Below are 16,165 nucleotides of genomic sequence, written 5' to 3'. Positions count from 1 at the left end.
AAAAATGAGATTTACCATTTACCATTACTACTACGATCAGGCATTCTAAGGATCTCCATGTTTCTCTCCTCTGTCAGAGCCCGTTTCACAACGTATATGTGATATAAGTGAACAATGTATAAAGTCATGTTGTTTTCTATTATGCCACCAATGTTTATGTATTGAAAAGCATGTGTTACATGGGTCTAACCGTGATGAATTAAAGTGTATATAGTTATGTCTCTGAAGTACTGTCCTGCATTTGGTATAGAGCCTATGTACTGGAAAAGAGGATGTAGAGATTAGTGTCCTAGGGCTTCGATATACTAGTTTTGTTATAACGTCTTGACTGGACCTTTTACATGTTATTTCTAATTTAAGCATCAGCTGACAACCTGAGGATTAAAATGTGCTCCCACATCTTCAGAATATTATTACCTGACTTATTAGATTACAGTAGATTGTGCCACCATCAGTTCAGTGTATCGCTATCTGGTTAGACAGAGCATCTGCATTAGTAGGATGAGCATTAGGTCTTAGCTAAAACACATGCATAGCATTTCTGTACATTCTTCAAGCGTTAGAACAACTTTGACAAATTTATGGCACCTCAGAGCTGTAGTTTTTGGAAATACAGCTCCAGAAAAGTTGCATTTCCTGTGGTAGGAATGGAATGCTACTTAAGGTGGTCTTTATTTCCATTCAACTGAAACTAAAGGTGGATACATAATAAAGTGACAGGCCTGCACAGGCATGGTGCCACTCGATTTTTCCTTAATGCTACCTTTAATCAAGTGCACTTGGTTAAGAGACCTGGCCAGCTCTAGCAGTAGAGTTGTGAAAGGCTAAGGTGGCAAAATGAGAGGTTTATTTCTGCAGCCACACTGCTTAATCAGCTTTGGAAAAGGCTTCATGTTTCAGCTGTTTACTCAACTTGAAGAGGGCAAAACAAATTGAATTTAAAGGTTAGTTCAATCATAACATCTTTTAATTAAAGTGAATGTGTTACAGGACACAGCGGCAAAGGTAAGGAACCCTATCACATAACACAAGCGAAAAGGAAAAGGTGGAAGAAAAAAAAGGCGCTAGCAGAGAACAAAACAAGGAGGTACTTTACAGTAACAATAATGGTCTTGCAATAACCAAAAGTAACTGTGCTGAACATTCCAGTGAAGGAGAGAACAAGATAAAAAGCCATTGTGGTGCTTACCTAGGATGCAGTGAAACAGAAAGCAAGAAAAGGGAACAAACCACACAAAAGATAGACCACAGGAGTACATGCAACAAAGAAGATCGATAAAGATAACCATGCAAACACTGCTCATCCACAAACTTGTTTTTTTTTTTTTTTTCGCTTCTTCTTATTGGTCATTGTCAGCCATATTTGGCCCATAAAGCCAAATTTAACATAAACTAAGATGTTGAAGAAAGTGAAAAAGATTTTCCCTCTCAAATGTTTAACCACATTTCTACACAAATGTTTCACTTACACACCCAAATCATTTTATGCAAGCGTTCCAGTCACTTGGCCACGAGAGCATAAAAACAAGCACTTGGCATGCAGACTGCTTCCAAAGTTTCTATGCTAATAAATATTACATTGTTCACGACTACTGGTACTATAAAGCAGAATTAATTAGGAACAACAATGGGCCATGTAAAATCACAAATGACGGTCTATGGGCATGCCAAGACATTTGTGTGACTGTGTGAAAAGTTTGGGAATGGCCTCACACATCACAGTGGTGCACAAGTCAAAGTCTGTAAACGCAGGAATAAGCTAATTTTGTAAGGAAGAACGTGACTGGCAGATTAAACACTCAGCAGACACAAGACTTTTTCATCCAGCATCAGTGTCTGACCTTACAAATTCACTCAAGCATTCCCATGAACACACTCCTATAAATTAGAAAATGCATAACCCCTCACATAGCAATTTAACCTGTACTGGAAAAAAAAAATAAGTAAACATAAGAATTACAAAGTTTCAATACACATTACCCATCATAGACATATTTTCAATCCATGCTGCAAGCGTGTGTGTATATTTGAAGGAAAAAATAGATTCACTGTTGTCTTTTGAAAACAAAGATCTGATGAACATGGATCCTCAGAGTAAAACAGGTTAACTAAATATATAAACAGATGACAGCTGGTGAGTTCCATCTTCTCTCACCATCCGTTACAGTCTTTTGGGCAGATTGGGAAATGGTGTTGTGCGACATTCCTCTTCATATGTCTTAACAGATTCTCTTAATGAAAACCTGCCATTCTGTGTCTTATTGTTGGTCGATTAAAGAGAACTTAATTTATTCCCTTGTTTTCAGGACAAGTTTTACGTCTGCACTAATTAATCATCATTTATATTTTTCCTGTCACATAATAAGTGAAAAAGACTAACACAATGAAAACACAGTGCAGTTTAGTTTAGCTAGTAGAAATTTTGACTTCAAGTTCCTTGTTGCTTGAATTTAAATGCATAAAACTTTGTGCTCTCATTTTTACACTTCTGCAGCCAGGAGTTTTACACTGTAATTTTATGTAATTTTATTTTTGTGCTGGTTTTTAAGGTTGTGAATACAAAAAGCTGAAATTTTAGAGGCATTCTCTGAAAAAAAAATGAATAAGGGAGTGTATTCATGTTACATGTAAATGTATATATTTATCATGAGAAGTGGTGAGTGTAAACAACAAAAATATAACACGCATGTACAGCATATATATTTGAAGATGAATGCATCAAACAGCGAAAGAAAGATAAGAGAATCATTTCTACCTTTTGACAAACAAAACACTGCTCTCACACACTTCTACTTCCCCACTAATAAGCCTGGATTCATTTTAAACTTAAATTTTCCATTGTTCACTATATATTCTGCCACCAGACTTGACCTTATGTTCATTTACATAACATTTATTAATTTTGCTTGAGGTTCAATTGCTGCACAGTCACATCTATTGTTGTTCTTTTTTCAACAAAATATTTTCATCTACAACATAAGTTGGAGAATTAGCACCACCTACTGGTAATCTTAAGAGAGATCCTAATAAATGTTAATATTTTTTATTTACAAGAATCAGATGCATAAATCTTAATTTGTAGCAGGTTAACTGTAATTCACAGAGGGTCAAAATTATACATACCCCAGGTTCAACCACAGCATTTGTAGTTCTCAGCAAGTTTCTGGCATAATTTTGGGAGGACATTTGAAATCTCCTATCGGGTGAATCAGTAGGTTTAATTTAACTTATTTGTTTTTCTTCCATAAAACCAACTTTTACGTGCTATCTCTATATTAGAAGCTTAATAATAATCCTACCAAAGTTTAGTGACGATCCTTGTTCCATTTAAGCCAGGTTTCCAATGTGTTATTATCGGGCATCATAGCCAAAATATTTCGCCGTAGTTGCTGTGAGACCGTCTCCTTATCAACGGAAAACTCTGAGAAATACCAAGCAGGGCTGAACATTTTCTGTGAAGATTGTCCATTGTAATTATTGCAACAACAGATGTCTGTTTTTCCACAGGGGTGCTCAGATCCGGCCAGGAATTTTTTTTAAGGTTGCCACATCTCCCTGGCCTCCCATTGTGGGTATCACTTTAATGGATTTACAACTGAAGTGGGCCCAGGAATGGTACGGTTTGGGTCTGTTGTGTGGTCAGCTTTCAAAATAGAAGCAGACAAAGCAGCATACCGAATCCCACCAACCTGTGCCGTACCGCTCAGTGGAAAAGAGGAATAAGCGAGTGTGGACCAACAAAGAAATACATAATTGTCTCAATGGATCTAGTGTGCCCAAATTAATCAACTGATTGGTTTAATTGACGCAGGAAAATTAATTTCTCCTTGAGTTCTTTCAAAGGTTGAAGTAATCCAAAGTTTTTTAGAAACCCCTTCCAAGATGATTCCCTCAACAATATTTTGTTTAGTTAATGGACAGAAAGAACATGAAATTATTCCATAAAAAAATATAAAAGTGAATACCAGAACATAATGTAGAGAAATCAGGACAGATTTTGAATAAATATTCAAAATCAATACCCAAACAATGAAATCTTACCAACACCATTCCAAAATTATACCACAAGATGCTGCCTCCCAAAAACAATATCCAGTAAAACTCCTTCTAGTCTGTCGTAATAGTTGTAATTTCACAGTTTTAATAAGTATGCATTCTCACTGGAGGTTCATTTTCTCTTCTAACAATGGTATGAAATGACTTGTTTTATCTCCTCTTTCATTCTTTCTAGCATAAAAATCTTCCACAATCAGATTGGAGAAGTTCCGGTAATTGATCTGTTCCCATCCAGAATTGCAGAATTGTTTTACTTCATAATGGCTTTTTGTTTTGTGTTTTCAAAATGATAAGTTACACAGGATGGGGTGGGGGGAGCAGATGCAAGCAGGAAGAGCAATACTTTCACTGCTCGAGTTGACAAAGTCATTGCAATTATACATTGCCAATGAAGTAAACCAGAGCAAAAATTGCAGTTGTCAAACGCTGGGGCCCCGAGAAGGTTAGAAGGAATAAAACAGAAACAAATTGGAGTGCTAGGGACATGCCAGGACTGAAAAACATGAGGGATGATTTACTCGCAACTAACAACAAATCGGGAAAGAATTCTCCAGACTATTGATTACAAAGGTCAGAAGTGTTACACAGATTTATTAACATATTTAAAAAGGATTTATATTATGTGGCTTCATGTTGACTGAAATTTTATCGATATGTTTAACTAAAATAATATATATATGAATAAATCTATAGCAGAAATTAGAACTTTGCATATAGTGTCAAGAAACAAGTTTTTTTTGCACTACATAAGAAGAAACATTTATTGGTTTGGTAAACCAAATTATTTTAGGTTAACCTAATTACTTCTATTGCAAAAACATTGTTTTAGATCATCTTTATTATTTTCTTAACATTAGAAATTGCCATCCATTCATTTTCCAATTGGATGGCTTGAATGAAAAAAATATACAATTGGCTTTGGAGCCAATCTGCGTGCATTTGCAAACAGTAATCTGAGTTTTTACATCACCTTTGGAGTGGTGGATTCTTCCTCGCTGACTGGCCTGTTGGCCCACATCAGGGCGAAGCTTCGCTATGAATAATGAGACTTTCTTAGCTGCTTTAGTCGTCAATTTCAAAAGTTTTTGCTCCCCCAGAACACATAAGCCGTCTCATTCATTTTCAAATACTACTAATTTAGTAATTGTTTGCTGGATTTAACTGTAGACAGTCACACAAACATATTTGATGTAATTTGACAACCCAAACTTGTGTGCAGGGTCCACCTCAATGTCTTCAATTAACCCAGGGCTTGATTGCCCTTATTTGACCTGGGGTTGGGCAGGCAACACCAACTTGCTGGTTCTTTTAACTATATGTGCTGTGATTTAATATATGCATATTGTCAAGAAAAAATCCTCAGTTTCTCCAATGTATTTCATACTGCATATTGCTGCGGTCTGAATATCGTATAGCATTGCCCCAGATTCTTTTCTGGTCTGTTTACATGAGAAACCAATATTTAAATAAACAGTATTTACATTATTCAATGTAAAACCTCAGCTGAGCACTCCAAAGAAACAAGTTCCCTTTTCACCTTAATTATTATCAAAACCCTGTTTAGAGTGGTTTATTCTTGATTTCTGCATTGAACAACCATAATTACAGAAACATAACTAAAAGAAAAATTATTTCCAAAAAATTTAAAGCATGTTTAATGTAAGTCCTCATGCCTCTGTGTTGTATTTTCTGTGCGGACAGAAGCTGAAATGTGCATGCGAGAGAAATAATCAAATAAAAAGAGACCTATTAATAAATTTAGGTCAAACGTGCTTCGGATTTGTAACTTTTCAAACTCCAACCCACTCTGGTCAAGCCTACACACATTTAAAGACCAGGCATAATTCAAGTGGAAATCCTCCCACATTTAGCACACTGGCGTCAGAACCAGCTACGACATTTTCATGCAGCTGATTAAAACCGTTTACTTGCAATGGCAAGCTCTGATAATGAACAAACAAACACTGCTAAAATATCAACTGAATCATGAAGCGTAAGGTGCCTAAGAGATTAGGCAACATCCTTGGACAGAAAAAATTAAGAGCTCAACCTAAAATTTGTGTTTGTCAGATTGTGGATTTCAAATTGTTCTGATAACAAGACGAGCTGCAGAAATGTCGACATCAGGAAAGGTTTACTACAGCGAGACACAGCAAGTCAGGGACAGGGTACTCAATTGATCCGGTGATCAATTGAGTACTTAGAGAGCTCTAAGAGAGGAATTACTTTGAACACACATGGGAACTACAATCAGATTGAAGGACCAACACTAATTGACAGATTCATAAACCCTCAAAAATAATCTTTGGAAGCAAATAATAAATCTCTCACACACACACCATTATCATTGAACCATAACTGCAGTAATAAAAATGTCAGTTTCACAATATTTACCCAAAAACTTAAGATTAAGTAACATAATCTCTTATCCAAAACAGAAAAAAACATAATTCTTGGTGCTGCAAAATGGCAAAATGCTTTACACAATACTAAATATCACAGTAGACAGTAATATTACAATAATAATATGACATTTTGGTTTTGGTACATAGAATAGACATGTTCAATTATTCAAAGAATGACACTGGATTTATAATGAGATCATATTACCTGGTTTTATTTAGCCTACACTGTCTGTTAAGGTGGCTAAGCTGCAGTCGGTTCTGAAACAGATGTGCAACGACACATTTCTCAGTGAATGTTACTTTGGTGGAATAAAAACTTAGCATCAGAAAAATAGGGTTCTAATGGTGTCATTTTGCAAAAGCTACTGACAGTAGATGGGAGCTTCTACCTTTAGTCCAGAGCTCAGGCGATTAATGAAGATGGAAAAGGATGAGTGACATTCAGAGATTCTGAAGCGCTCCTAAATACATTAGGGTGGACAAATTGCAACGCGAGAGAGTCTGGCAGCAGAAGGTGATAAGGAGAAAGACAAAGTGCCGTGTAAGGGCATCATCTTCAGCGTGTTGCACCTTTAGGAAAAAAAAAAAAAAGACATTCTTATAAAACCATTTTACCAGCAGCTTAGAAAGTCCAGCATAAAAGCACCAGAAAGCAAATATGCCCTCATTGTTCAGCAGATAAGCTGTGCCATATAAAACCAGGGGCAGCAAGCAATGAAGGCTAAAACAAGGATCTGGAACGACATACTGACGCTGTCTCTTTGAAGATCTAATAGGAAGTCCCAAAGTTCAAAAATGACTTGTGATTACTGGAAAAAAAAAAAAAAAAAAGTGAGACACCTGTGGGATGAGACGCCACACCAGATAACCAGCAGCTGATAAAGCAACAAGGCTTTGAATAATCATCGTTGACACAAGGCATGGGAGCTCCAGTCGTGAAGCATGCCACAATCCCAGCTGACAAAATGTCAGTAAGATCCAGCATGGGAAGATCAAGGAGCAAAAGGACAGCAAATAAAATGCGGAAGACGAAGTGCAGACCGGCCCCAGATGACGTAAGGAGATTCAGGGTCTGTAAACGTTAACGGACGAAGTTGCTTTCTAGGAAATTTCAGGTCCCACATGCAGTGGAAGATTGTAAAAAGATAGACATTGAACTCTTATGTGACTGAACATGAGAATAACAATGCAAATTTCTAAGCCATCATCTTAGATTTGCAAAATATTTGCGCTCCCAGCATAAGTTTAGGGCAAACTGTAATTGATGTGCTTTTCATTATCGCATTGATATACGGTAATCTTTCTTGCTGTGATAAAAACCTCAACAAAACGTTTTTGTTTTTTTTTTGTTTTGCTTAACCACCTGGCATCCCTCTCACTGAAAGCAGTGAATGTCACGCATCAGTTCACCTTGGCTTCTGAATAGAAGACAACATGCTGAACGCCTCAGTAACACCTCCGGTAAATGTGAAGTCCTCCCTCTGTTGTCTGCTGAATTTACGCAGAGGATCGCAGAGTAGTGAAAAAGTTTAAGTGCGAAAATCAATTTTGGTCTCTTTTTTGACATCACTTTTTTAAACGCTGATTAGCATTTCTGGCCTCTCATCTGTATTCACAAACAGTGTTGCAATTCTGTGTTGCACACTTAATGTCCAACAGCATTTATAAACACCATCTGGTGATTTTTATCTGGTGGGTTTTTAGAAAACCCAAAAGTTTTGTCATTTTCACGGAAAACAAATTACTGTCTTCTGAGGTTCAGCGTTCAGCAGGTCAACAACCCTAAGAGGGTAGCTGGAGCAACACAGGGATGGTTTAGATCAAAGTCAATTCATTTGGCTACTGTGGAGGCAGTAACAAGAGTTGAAAACTTGTATTCATGTACGCGCCGTCCATTTTGGCAGAGCTTGAGCTATTTCACTAAAAAAAAAAAAAAGAGGCACAAAATGTGGAGATATAGTCCAAAAGATTTTTTTTCTGCTGTTATTCCAGTGAAATGTGGTACTACAAAGTATTTATTTAGAGGAGCTGAATGCAAATACACATCACACTTCTCAGATTTTATTTATTTATTTTTTTTATTGTGGATGTAAGTTTATGACGAACATAAGAAAAATGAGAGGAGCAATGGATGCAAGTGTCTTTTTTCAAGAAACTATAATTTGATATTATTCTGTGCTACTTAAGCAAACTTAAAACTAACAGGGATTTTAAACCTGGTGCTTACAATCCTGTAATTGGATGTTTGTCACCATGATCCCACTCGCTGGTGCTGATGAAATCGGTTACTTGCTGTTGAGCAGGAAAGAATTTGCTCCAGTGTATATATTTCATTGTTTGCCTTTCTGTCGTATTTCCTGCAGATGAATGAGCTAAATTGGTTATCATGCAGCATGATACTTTTTTTTTTCTTTTTTTTTGGCCCATATTAAATTGGAACCTGCTTGTTAATCAATAGCACTTAAGAGTGAAGTTAAGTGTAACGTAGCAAATGCAAAGGACTTGATTCTTGATTCAGCACTGCATTTGGAGCTATGTTCAGTTTGTCTCAAAGCTGTGCTTGATAGTTAGAATTTTTTTTTTTTTTTTTTTTACTGCTGCTGGAAATCTTCACCGTGTCGCATGACATTAAAATCTCACTGGAGCAAGTCGGCTGCAGCGAAGCCAGGTCAGGCACTGCAGATGTTTTCCTCTGTCTGCACTGGCTGGAAAGCACCTCAGTTACAGCAGCACACCTCTGCGTGAACTGGCTGAAGGTCAAAAGCTTTTTTATTCTCTGGTCTTCACATCTGTCATCTTTTATGGTTATTGCTCCCAAAGTGGATGTAATGTACCTGATTTCCCCATTCTGGCAGATCATTTGTTATACTAAATCAGCAATTAAGCCTTCATTTACAGCAAGAAAACTGTGAAAACAGCTTGATATAAAATACATTAATTACAATTACATCGATTAATGCAACTAATGCCATACAATAAGGATTACTTTTTTTTTTTTTGTTTTAATCTTACACAAACAAAAACTTCTAATTGACTTTTTAAAGCCAAATCTGTAAACGTTTTATCAAAAAGAATGCCATAAAAAAACAAAAAACAAAAAACAAAAAAAACCTTTTCAATGACCCTCCATTTTGTAAAAGCAGTCTGAATTGCATCCTGTTCTATGATAAGCTATATGGGGGCATTTTCTATTGCCCTGGTGGCCGGTCAGACTTTATGTGAGAATCTGCAGGTATCCTATAGATTAGGTGACTGGGTGATTGTCTGCAAGAGACAACCTGGAAACCCCTGGGTGAAAGCAATCAGGTGGCTGGAGAGATATAATATCCTCTGAGACTCAGAACAAGCAAGGAGTTGACTGGCAGGAAGCAATGTGTTTTTCCCTTCTTGACACTTTGTTTTCATTTCTGCAGTTACCTGGTGAGCTTAGCATGCTCCGTCTGTTGAATGTTCTTTTTATGTAAAAGAATGATATTTCTTCTTGTGTGTGTTTTCTAACTGGAACTGAACATCCGACTAATGTTTTGTTCGTCGGAGCGTCTTAGACCTACATTAAAAGTCTCTCCTACCAACAAAAAAAAAAATAAGTTCACAAACTAATTGATGGACAGTTTATTTTCTTTGAAAAAGAATTCGTGCATTCACCATTTACAGCAAGTCGTTCATGTCCAGAGGCAGCAAAGCCCCAGTGCGTCACTTTACCACCACTAATGCTTTTAGATTTGCTGCAGACTACTATCTAGTTGAATCATGAGCACTGACTTTAACAGAGACAATTGAAATCGCTGGTTCTTTTGCAAGCTCCTTGATGTTTAAGTGGCTATAAACTCTTTGGGTTAATTTTTTTTAAGCCATTTACTTACTTATATTGTCAGACAAGATGTGTTTAAGTAATTTGATGCTTCTACAGTAGTCAGACAGGCAGTAATTATGCCTGTGTGTGCTTACCATAAAGACGCTGTTAGTGACAATTCTTCAAAAAGAGTGCAGTTATTTCACATAGGGCCACGACGGTGTAGGTAGCTTTTCCCTCTCAATAAATTAAAACATAAATCTGATTATGTATTTTTTTTACAAGAGAGCAAATGCTTTCACACAGCTCTGTTTATATTTCTAGTTTCTAACCAAAAGAGAGACAAACGTAACCGTTGTAGGGATAATAATAATGCAGTCATGTCACAAAGAGTTAAATATGGAGGAAATTGGGGATTTTCACAGTTTTCTCCCACAAACCAAAAACATATATGCTAGAATTTGCCCACAGGTATGAGTATATGTGTGAATAATTATTTGCCTCGTTCAGTTTTTATCCTCACTTTCTGTAGAGTGTTTTTCCAAGGTGTACCCTAACTCTCGTCTGACTGCTGCAGTTGGCTCCAAACTCCACAAGTTACCCAGTACTGGGTTAAGCAGGTCCAAAAGTGAAGGGATTGACACTTTATACATTGCCACATTAACACAATATATATGAATTCTTGCATTTTAGAACTTTTGCAGGATAAAAACACTTAATATTTTAAGTTTTGGCACTGAAAACAGTTAAGGGTTTTATGTGACATTTTTTCCTTATTCTTTTTCCAAATACGTTTAATTGTCAAGAACTAAACGGGAACGTTGCTGGTTCTCGATTCTTAAAAAGGTCAAGACTGCAAGCCAAAACCCCCACCCACATCTTCTCCAGACATTCTTGGGAAAGCCAGCAGAGAGCAGTTTTATTTTCTCTCAGTGAACCATCAATGTCTTCAGAAAACTGTAAAATTAGTCCAACTGCCCATTCAGATGCTTTAGAGTGCAGAGAGGTTGACATTGCCTCTGTAAGCTCAGCATATTGCTTTTCTTATAAAACTTGAATGCAGCGCTCCATTTTTTGTTGCACATTTCCCGTAGTAATAGTTTTCCATGCACTGTACTTAAACTAACAACAGTTGACATTTCAAACTACCATATGATCCTTGAACTAGATACTTTCTTTGATAATTTATAATACTGAAATTCTGAATTGAATGTGTATTAATACTGAAATGCTCACTTGAATATGAAGTTAAGAAAACAGTCAAAAGCCAAGTCGAATATATCAGGAAAAAACATTTTTGAATAGCATTTTGTTTTTCTCCTTAACGTTTTGTCTTTTTATACTTGAACTTTTAAAACTCAGGTTTATTTAATTCTCAGTAGTAATAAGTAGTAAGTTTTTCACCACAGATCAACAAATCAGGGGGAATAACTAATTCACAGTTCAGAATACAGTTTAGGTTTATTGTCTACCCTTTTTTCTGTTTTATTTCTGCAAATTATGAATGTTTAGGAAATGTCTATATTTTTATTAACTTTAAACTGCAAAAGTGTAGTTACAAACAGTGTCCTGTAAAGTGTTTGCTTTGGAAAACACTTAGGGTTTTATTTATAAATTACTCGTAGAGGTTTTTCACATTTTGCCATCGCACAGGGAGACATGGTGTTGGCAGCATCATGAAGTAGGAGGGCTGTTTCTATAGAGGAACAAAGTAACAGTAACAGTGTCCTCATATGTGAAAAGCTCACTGCTATATGAAAAAAGCTTTATGTAAAACTGAAACAGGTATAAAATGGCAGGACAAAGGTAAGCATTTTTTTTTCTAATCTGTTTTGAAGACTTGTTGGGTGGTGAAATTGTGGTTATGAAAGAGATTCACCTGGTGGCTGGTTGCTAACTCTAAACATACCACAAGATCTACAATGGAATGGTTAAGATCAATTAATGCATATTCATTAGGACTTAGTACAGTTCTAAATCCAATTAAGTATCAGTGACAAAACTAACAGAAAATAATAATTGTGCAGACACTTTCCGTACAATCCAAGAGAACTTCAGCTATTTTGCAAAGAAGAATGGATTAAAACTGAGTCTCTAGATGTGAAACACTGTTAGACAAAGATTTACAGATGCAATTAGCCAATTAAGTTATATCAGAGGTGCTACACACAAATGCTCACCTATAGCTTCTCAATTATTTTGTTTCCTAAAAAAAAAATAAAACTTTCCTTTCACTTCACACTTTTGCACTATTGTGTGCATGTCTGACACAGAAAATCCCAACACAATGAAATTTACTGTTGTTGTTTGACAAAACATGATGAAGTTCAAAAGGTGCAAGACTTTTGCAAGGCACTCTAAGCACGAAAAAAAAATGTCACTTTAAAACCCAAAGAACTCTGTAACAATAGTTGTATTTGACATATTTTCTTTTTCTCATGGAAAACTGCACACTGGGATTTGTCTGAAAACAGAAGCAAAAAAAGCTTTTTGTGTTTTTTTTTGTTTGTTTGCACAAAAGACTGAGTCACATTCAACAAAAAGTGCTGCATTTCCAGATTCCTGCGATGACACGCTTATAATGAAAAGACCTCGTAAATGATTGAAAGTGGACAAAACATCAAGTGATGTTTAACTTAATACGCATGTAAATTGATTATTTTCCAAAAGCCAAAAATGCTTGAGATTAGAGATGATTTGTGTCTCTCTCACATCTGTATCCATAAGGGAAGGCGCTTAATATTATCTGCAAAGTGAAAGCTTGGAACTCGTCTGTTCCCTAGTTATGCATTTTTAATCGCATGACTGCACATTTCCAAATATGACAACTTGCACACACACCAACTGGACCATATGCAGTACTAGGAAATTAATGCACAAATTCACAAACACTTATCAACTGCAAATCTGTGAAAACTTGTCAAAGGATGCACCGCCTCTCTTTTCGCTGCTTGTGACTGCAATCTGTTGTTATTCCCAAATTCTGCAGTTCCATGCTTTCTTCCACACACACACACACACACACGCACACACACACACACGCACGCACGCACTTTCTGCATGCTATTCCAGTGCTGTGCTGTGGCACCTAACCCCACACACTCACGGGAGACAACTGTCACACTTCATTCATGTTAATATTACAAGTCATTTTGTATTCTGCCACAACAGCTTACAGCTAATTATATGTCTCATAAATTATATATGTGCCGTTGGCTGAAAGGATACAATTTGCATTTCATTAAATACTCCATGCTGAATGAAATCACTCAGGGGGTGTTGCCCTCAACAACACCCCCTGAGTGAAAAAAAGGTTGATGTATTTACAGTGTCTCTTATTTCATGACCATTAGCTTCCATGTTCATAAATCTTGTTCAGGTTTCTGAGCAAAACCTTGTAAGAGATGTTTTATTTGGCGGCAGATTTTTGCTCTGGAAAGAGAGAGAGGGATGGGCTTACCTGTCCACAGGAAGAGCATGGTGAGTCCCATGCACTGCCGGGGCCCCATGGTTTATTCAGGAGGGGGGGACCTGAAGGGGTAACTCCTTTTCAGCAGGATGTGGTGCTACTTTGCACACAAATTATCCTCTCTGAGCAGATATCCATTTAGGAAATCACTGTGTCTTCTGTGCGATTCAACCTGTGGACAAAGACATCCACAATCAGGAACATGCCCAGAAATATCTCTGGTACAGTTTCTGTCGCCATTGGGCAGACATTAGAGCCCTAATATATCATTTTAATGAATATAGTCGTTTTTGTCTTTCGTACAAATCCACTTTTAATAATTTCATTAACTTTTAAGTGCCCCCTGACCCTTACTTGAAATCTTTCTGTTAAGTATCCCAACCAATTCAGATTATTTCAGAAAACAAAGGGTGAAAGTGAATTTAAAATGTTTTTTTTGTTTACTAAAAACTGAACCAATATGTGGTTCAGTTCTAACTGAACTTTTTTTTATCCATCAGGATTATTTTTGGGGAGAACTGTTTATTTTGGTGCCTCCGAAACTTATTAGCCTCTAACTGACTACTATCCAACTATCCAAGTCAGACAAAGTAATGCACTATCGGGTTGTTTCTGCGCCTCTTACCGTTACTCTTCTAGCACACACTCCATCCGATGTTAGCATTTGATTCCAAGTTAAATTAAGGCTGCAAAATTTTCGCGCACCACCGCAGCAGCAAAACGAAAAGAAAAAAGAAAAAGAAGAAAAAGGCAATCCCAGTGAGTCAATTTGCGCTTTGCCAAGAGTTCCTCTAACATTCGTGGATATCTGTCTTCCTCTTTTCTTAGTCTCTGAACACCAGTTAAAAATCCGTCGAATTGGGTTGAAACATCGCATGCAGACACTTGGATATCTGAGACGCGGTCCCGCAACTTTCCACGCCGCGAATCGGAAGCGCGGATCGGGTGAGGTGAGGCGGTGAAGTGGCTCCTGCGTGCGCTGCCTCCACTTCGCCTCGCTCCGCACTCCGCGGCTGAGGATGCTGGTGCAGAAGCTGAGGGGGGGCTTAGAGAGGGAGGGCGACGGGAGGGGTGGGGGCGAGCTCCAGGCTGGGTTTGGCAAAGGGGATTGCGGGCATCACATAAGCAAAGTACTGTGCCATTACACCCACAGCTCATTTCAGGTGAAGATTGCGTCCTTTCTCCCCAAAGCGTTGCAAGAAAGTGAAAGTAAATTGGAAATGAAACTTCACACTCCTCACGATGGGATTAATTACATTTTCGGCTGGGTGGAGAAAATGAGCAGTGGATGTGAGTGATGGGACCCAAGAACATTAACATTATTTTTGCAAATTTTTTTTGCGTGGAGGGGCGGGGGGAGAGATTTTGTTTTACGCATGTAAAACAGTTTAAAAATCCTGGTTCGGACATGTCATTGGATAAAATCCCAGAAAAAAAAAAACTTTCACATAGGGGCGTTTTAATTAAATGCACCTAATAAAGATATAATTTTATCAGAGTAAACTTGATCATTTAATTTGATCACCACCGTCATCTGGGTTGATCTTGAGCGTGCAGTCGGTGCAGACCGTAGCAGAGAGTGGTGCAACCTGTTGTACCAAGACTATTTCATGAGAGTCAACAGTGCCCCCTATGGATCACCTCTGCGTGCAAAGCAGCTGCCCTCCCTAAGCTTTAAAACTCTGAGAGAATAGATTGCTGCATAAATACTGCAAACCCTTAGCAGGGGAGCCAACTGCGGGGTTAGCTTCTCAATCGCACCTGTAGAGAAATGACAACAAGAATCACTCGCAGAACAAACGGAACAAATAGGTAAAAATATGTTGGAACAAAGAAGCAGGCTTGAGTTTCAGGGAAGATTGGTGGAACTACATGACGGGGTGATCTCAAGAAGACTTGAGACCAGGACAGAGGTTCACTTTACCACTGGACAATAACCTTAAACGTACAGTCAGCGCTACAGTGAAGCAGTTCAGTTTAGACCTCGACTCCTCTCAGAATCTTTGGAATGGCTGAACAGAATGAATGAACTGACAGAGTTGTTTTGCAAAGAGGAATAGAAAAAAAAAATATTCAGTCTCCTGATGCTCAAAGCTGGTTAAGATGTACACAAAAAGATGAACGGCGCACGCCACACTTTTTTTTTTTTTTTTAGACATATATTTGTAAAATGTTCAATTCATTTTTACAATAATGTCATAATTTGTGCTGCCTATCTAAGCAATCAGTTTCTGCTTTTGCTTTACATCTGTTAGGAAAGTCCAATTTCTTACACAGTCTTATTTACAGGAAACTTTCAACAAGCCGCCATCAAAGTCCGTGTTTAGTGGGTTATTCTGTCCCCTGCGCCCCTGCCGCATAAAAGCCCATTGGCTAAGCTGACAGTTTACAACTACCATTCTTCAAGATCAGAGTGAACAAGCCATTACTGGACACACAAAC

General features: G+C 37.5%; 1 protein-coding gene across 1 annotated transcript in view; it reads right to left on the bottom strand.

The window, feature by feature from the left end:
* Nucleotides 1–14,861, bottom strand: part of LOC103147499 (transmembrane protein 132C-like) — a 153,273-nt gene extending 138,412 nt beyond the window's left edge. Inside the window, exons 1-2 of the mRNA XM_007565883.2 lie at nucleotides 14,349–14,861; nucleotides 13,715–13,895 (exon numbers count right to left, since the gene is read on the bottom strand). Coding sequence (XP_007565945.1) covers nucleotides 13,715–13,763 — 49 coding nt within the window. The 5' untranslated portion in view covers nucleotides 13,764–13,895; nucleotides 14,349–14,861. The remainder of the gene's footprint in view (nucleotides 1–13,714; nucleotides 13,896–14,348) is intronic.
* Between the last annotated feature and the right edge of the window lie 1,304 nt (nucleotides 14,862–16,165).

Source organism: Poecilia formosa, unplaced genomic scaffold (assembly GCF_000485575.1).
Source record: "Poecilia formosa unplaced genomic scaffold, Poecilia_formosa-5.1.2 Scaffold6, whole genome shotgun sequence".
NCBI classification, from domain to species: Eukaryota; Metazoa; Chordata; class Actinopteri; order Cyprinodontiformes; family Poeciliidae; genus Poecilia; species Poecilia formosa.
Note: the sequence above shows the minus strand (reverse complement) of the source record. Positions and strands in the feature narration are given on the sequence as shown.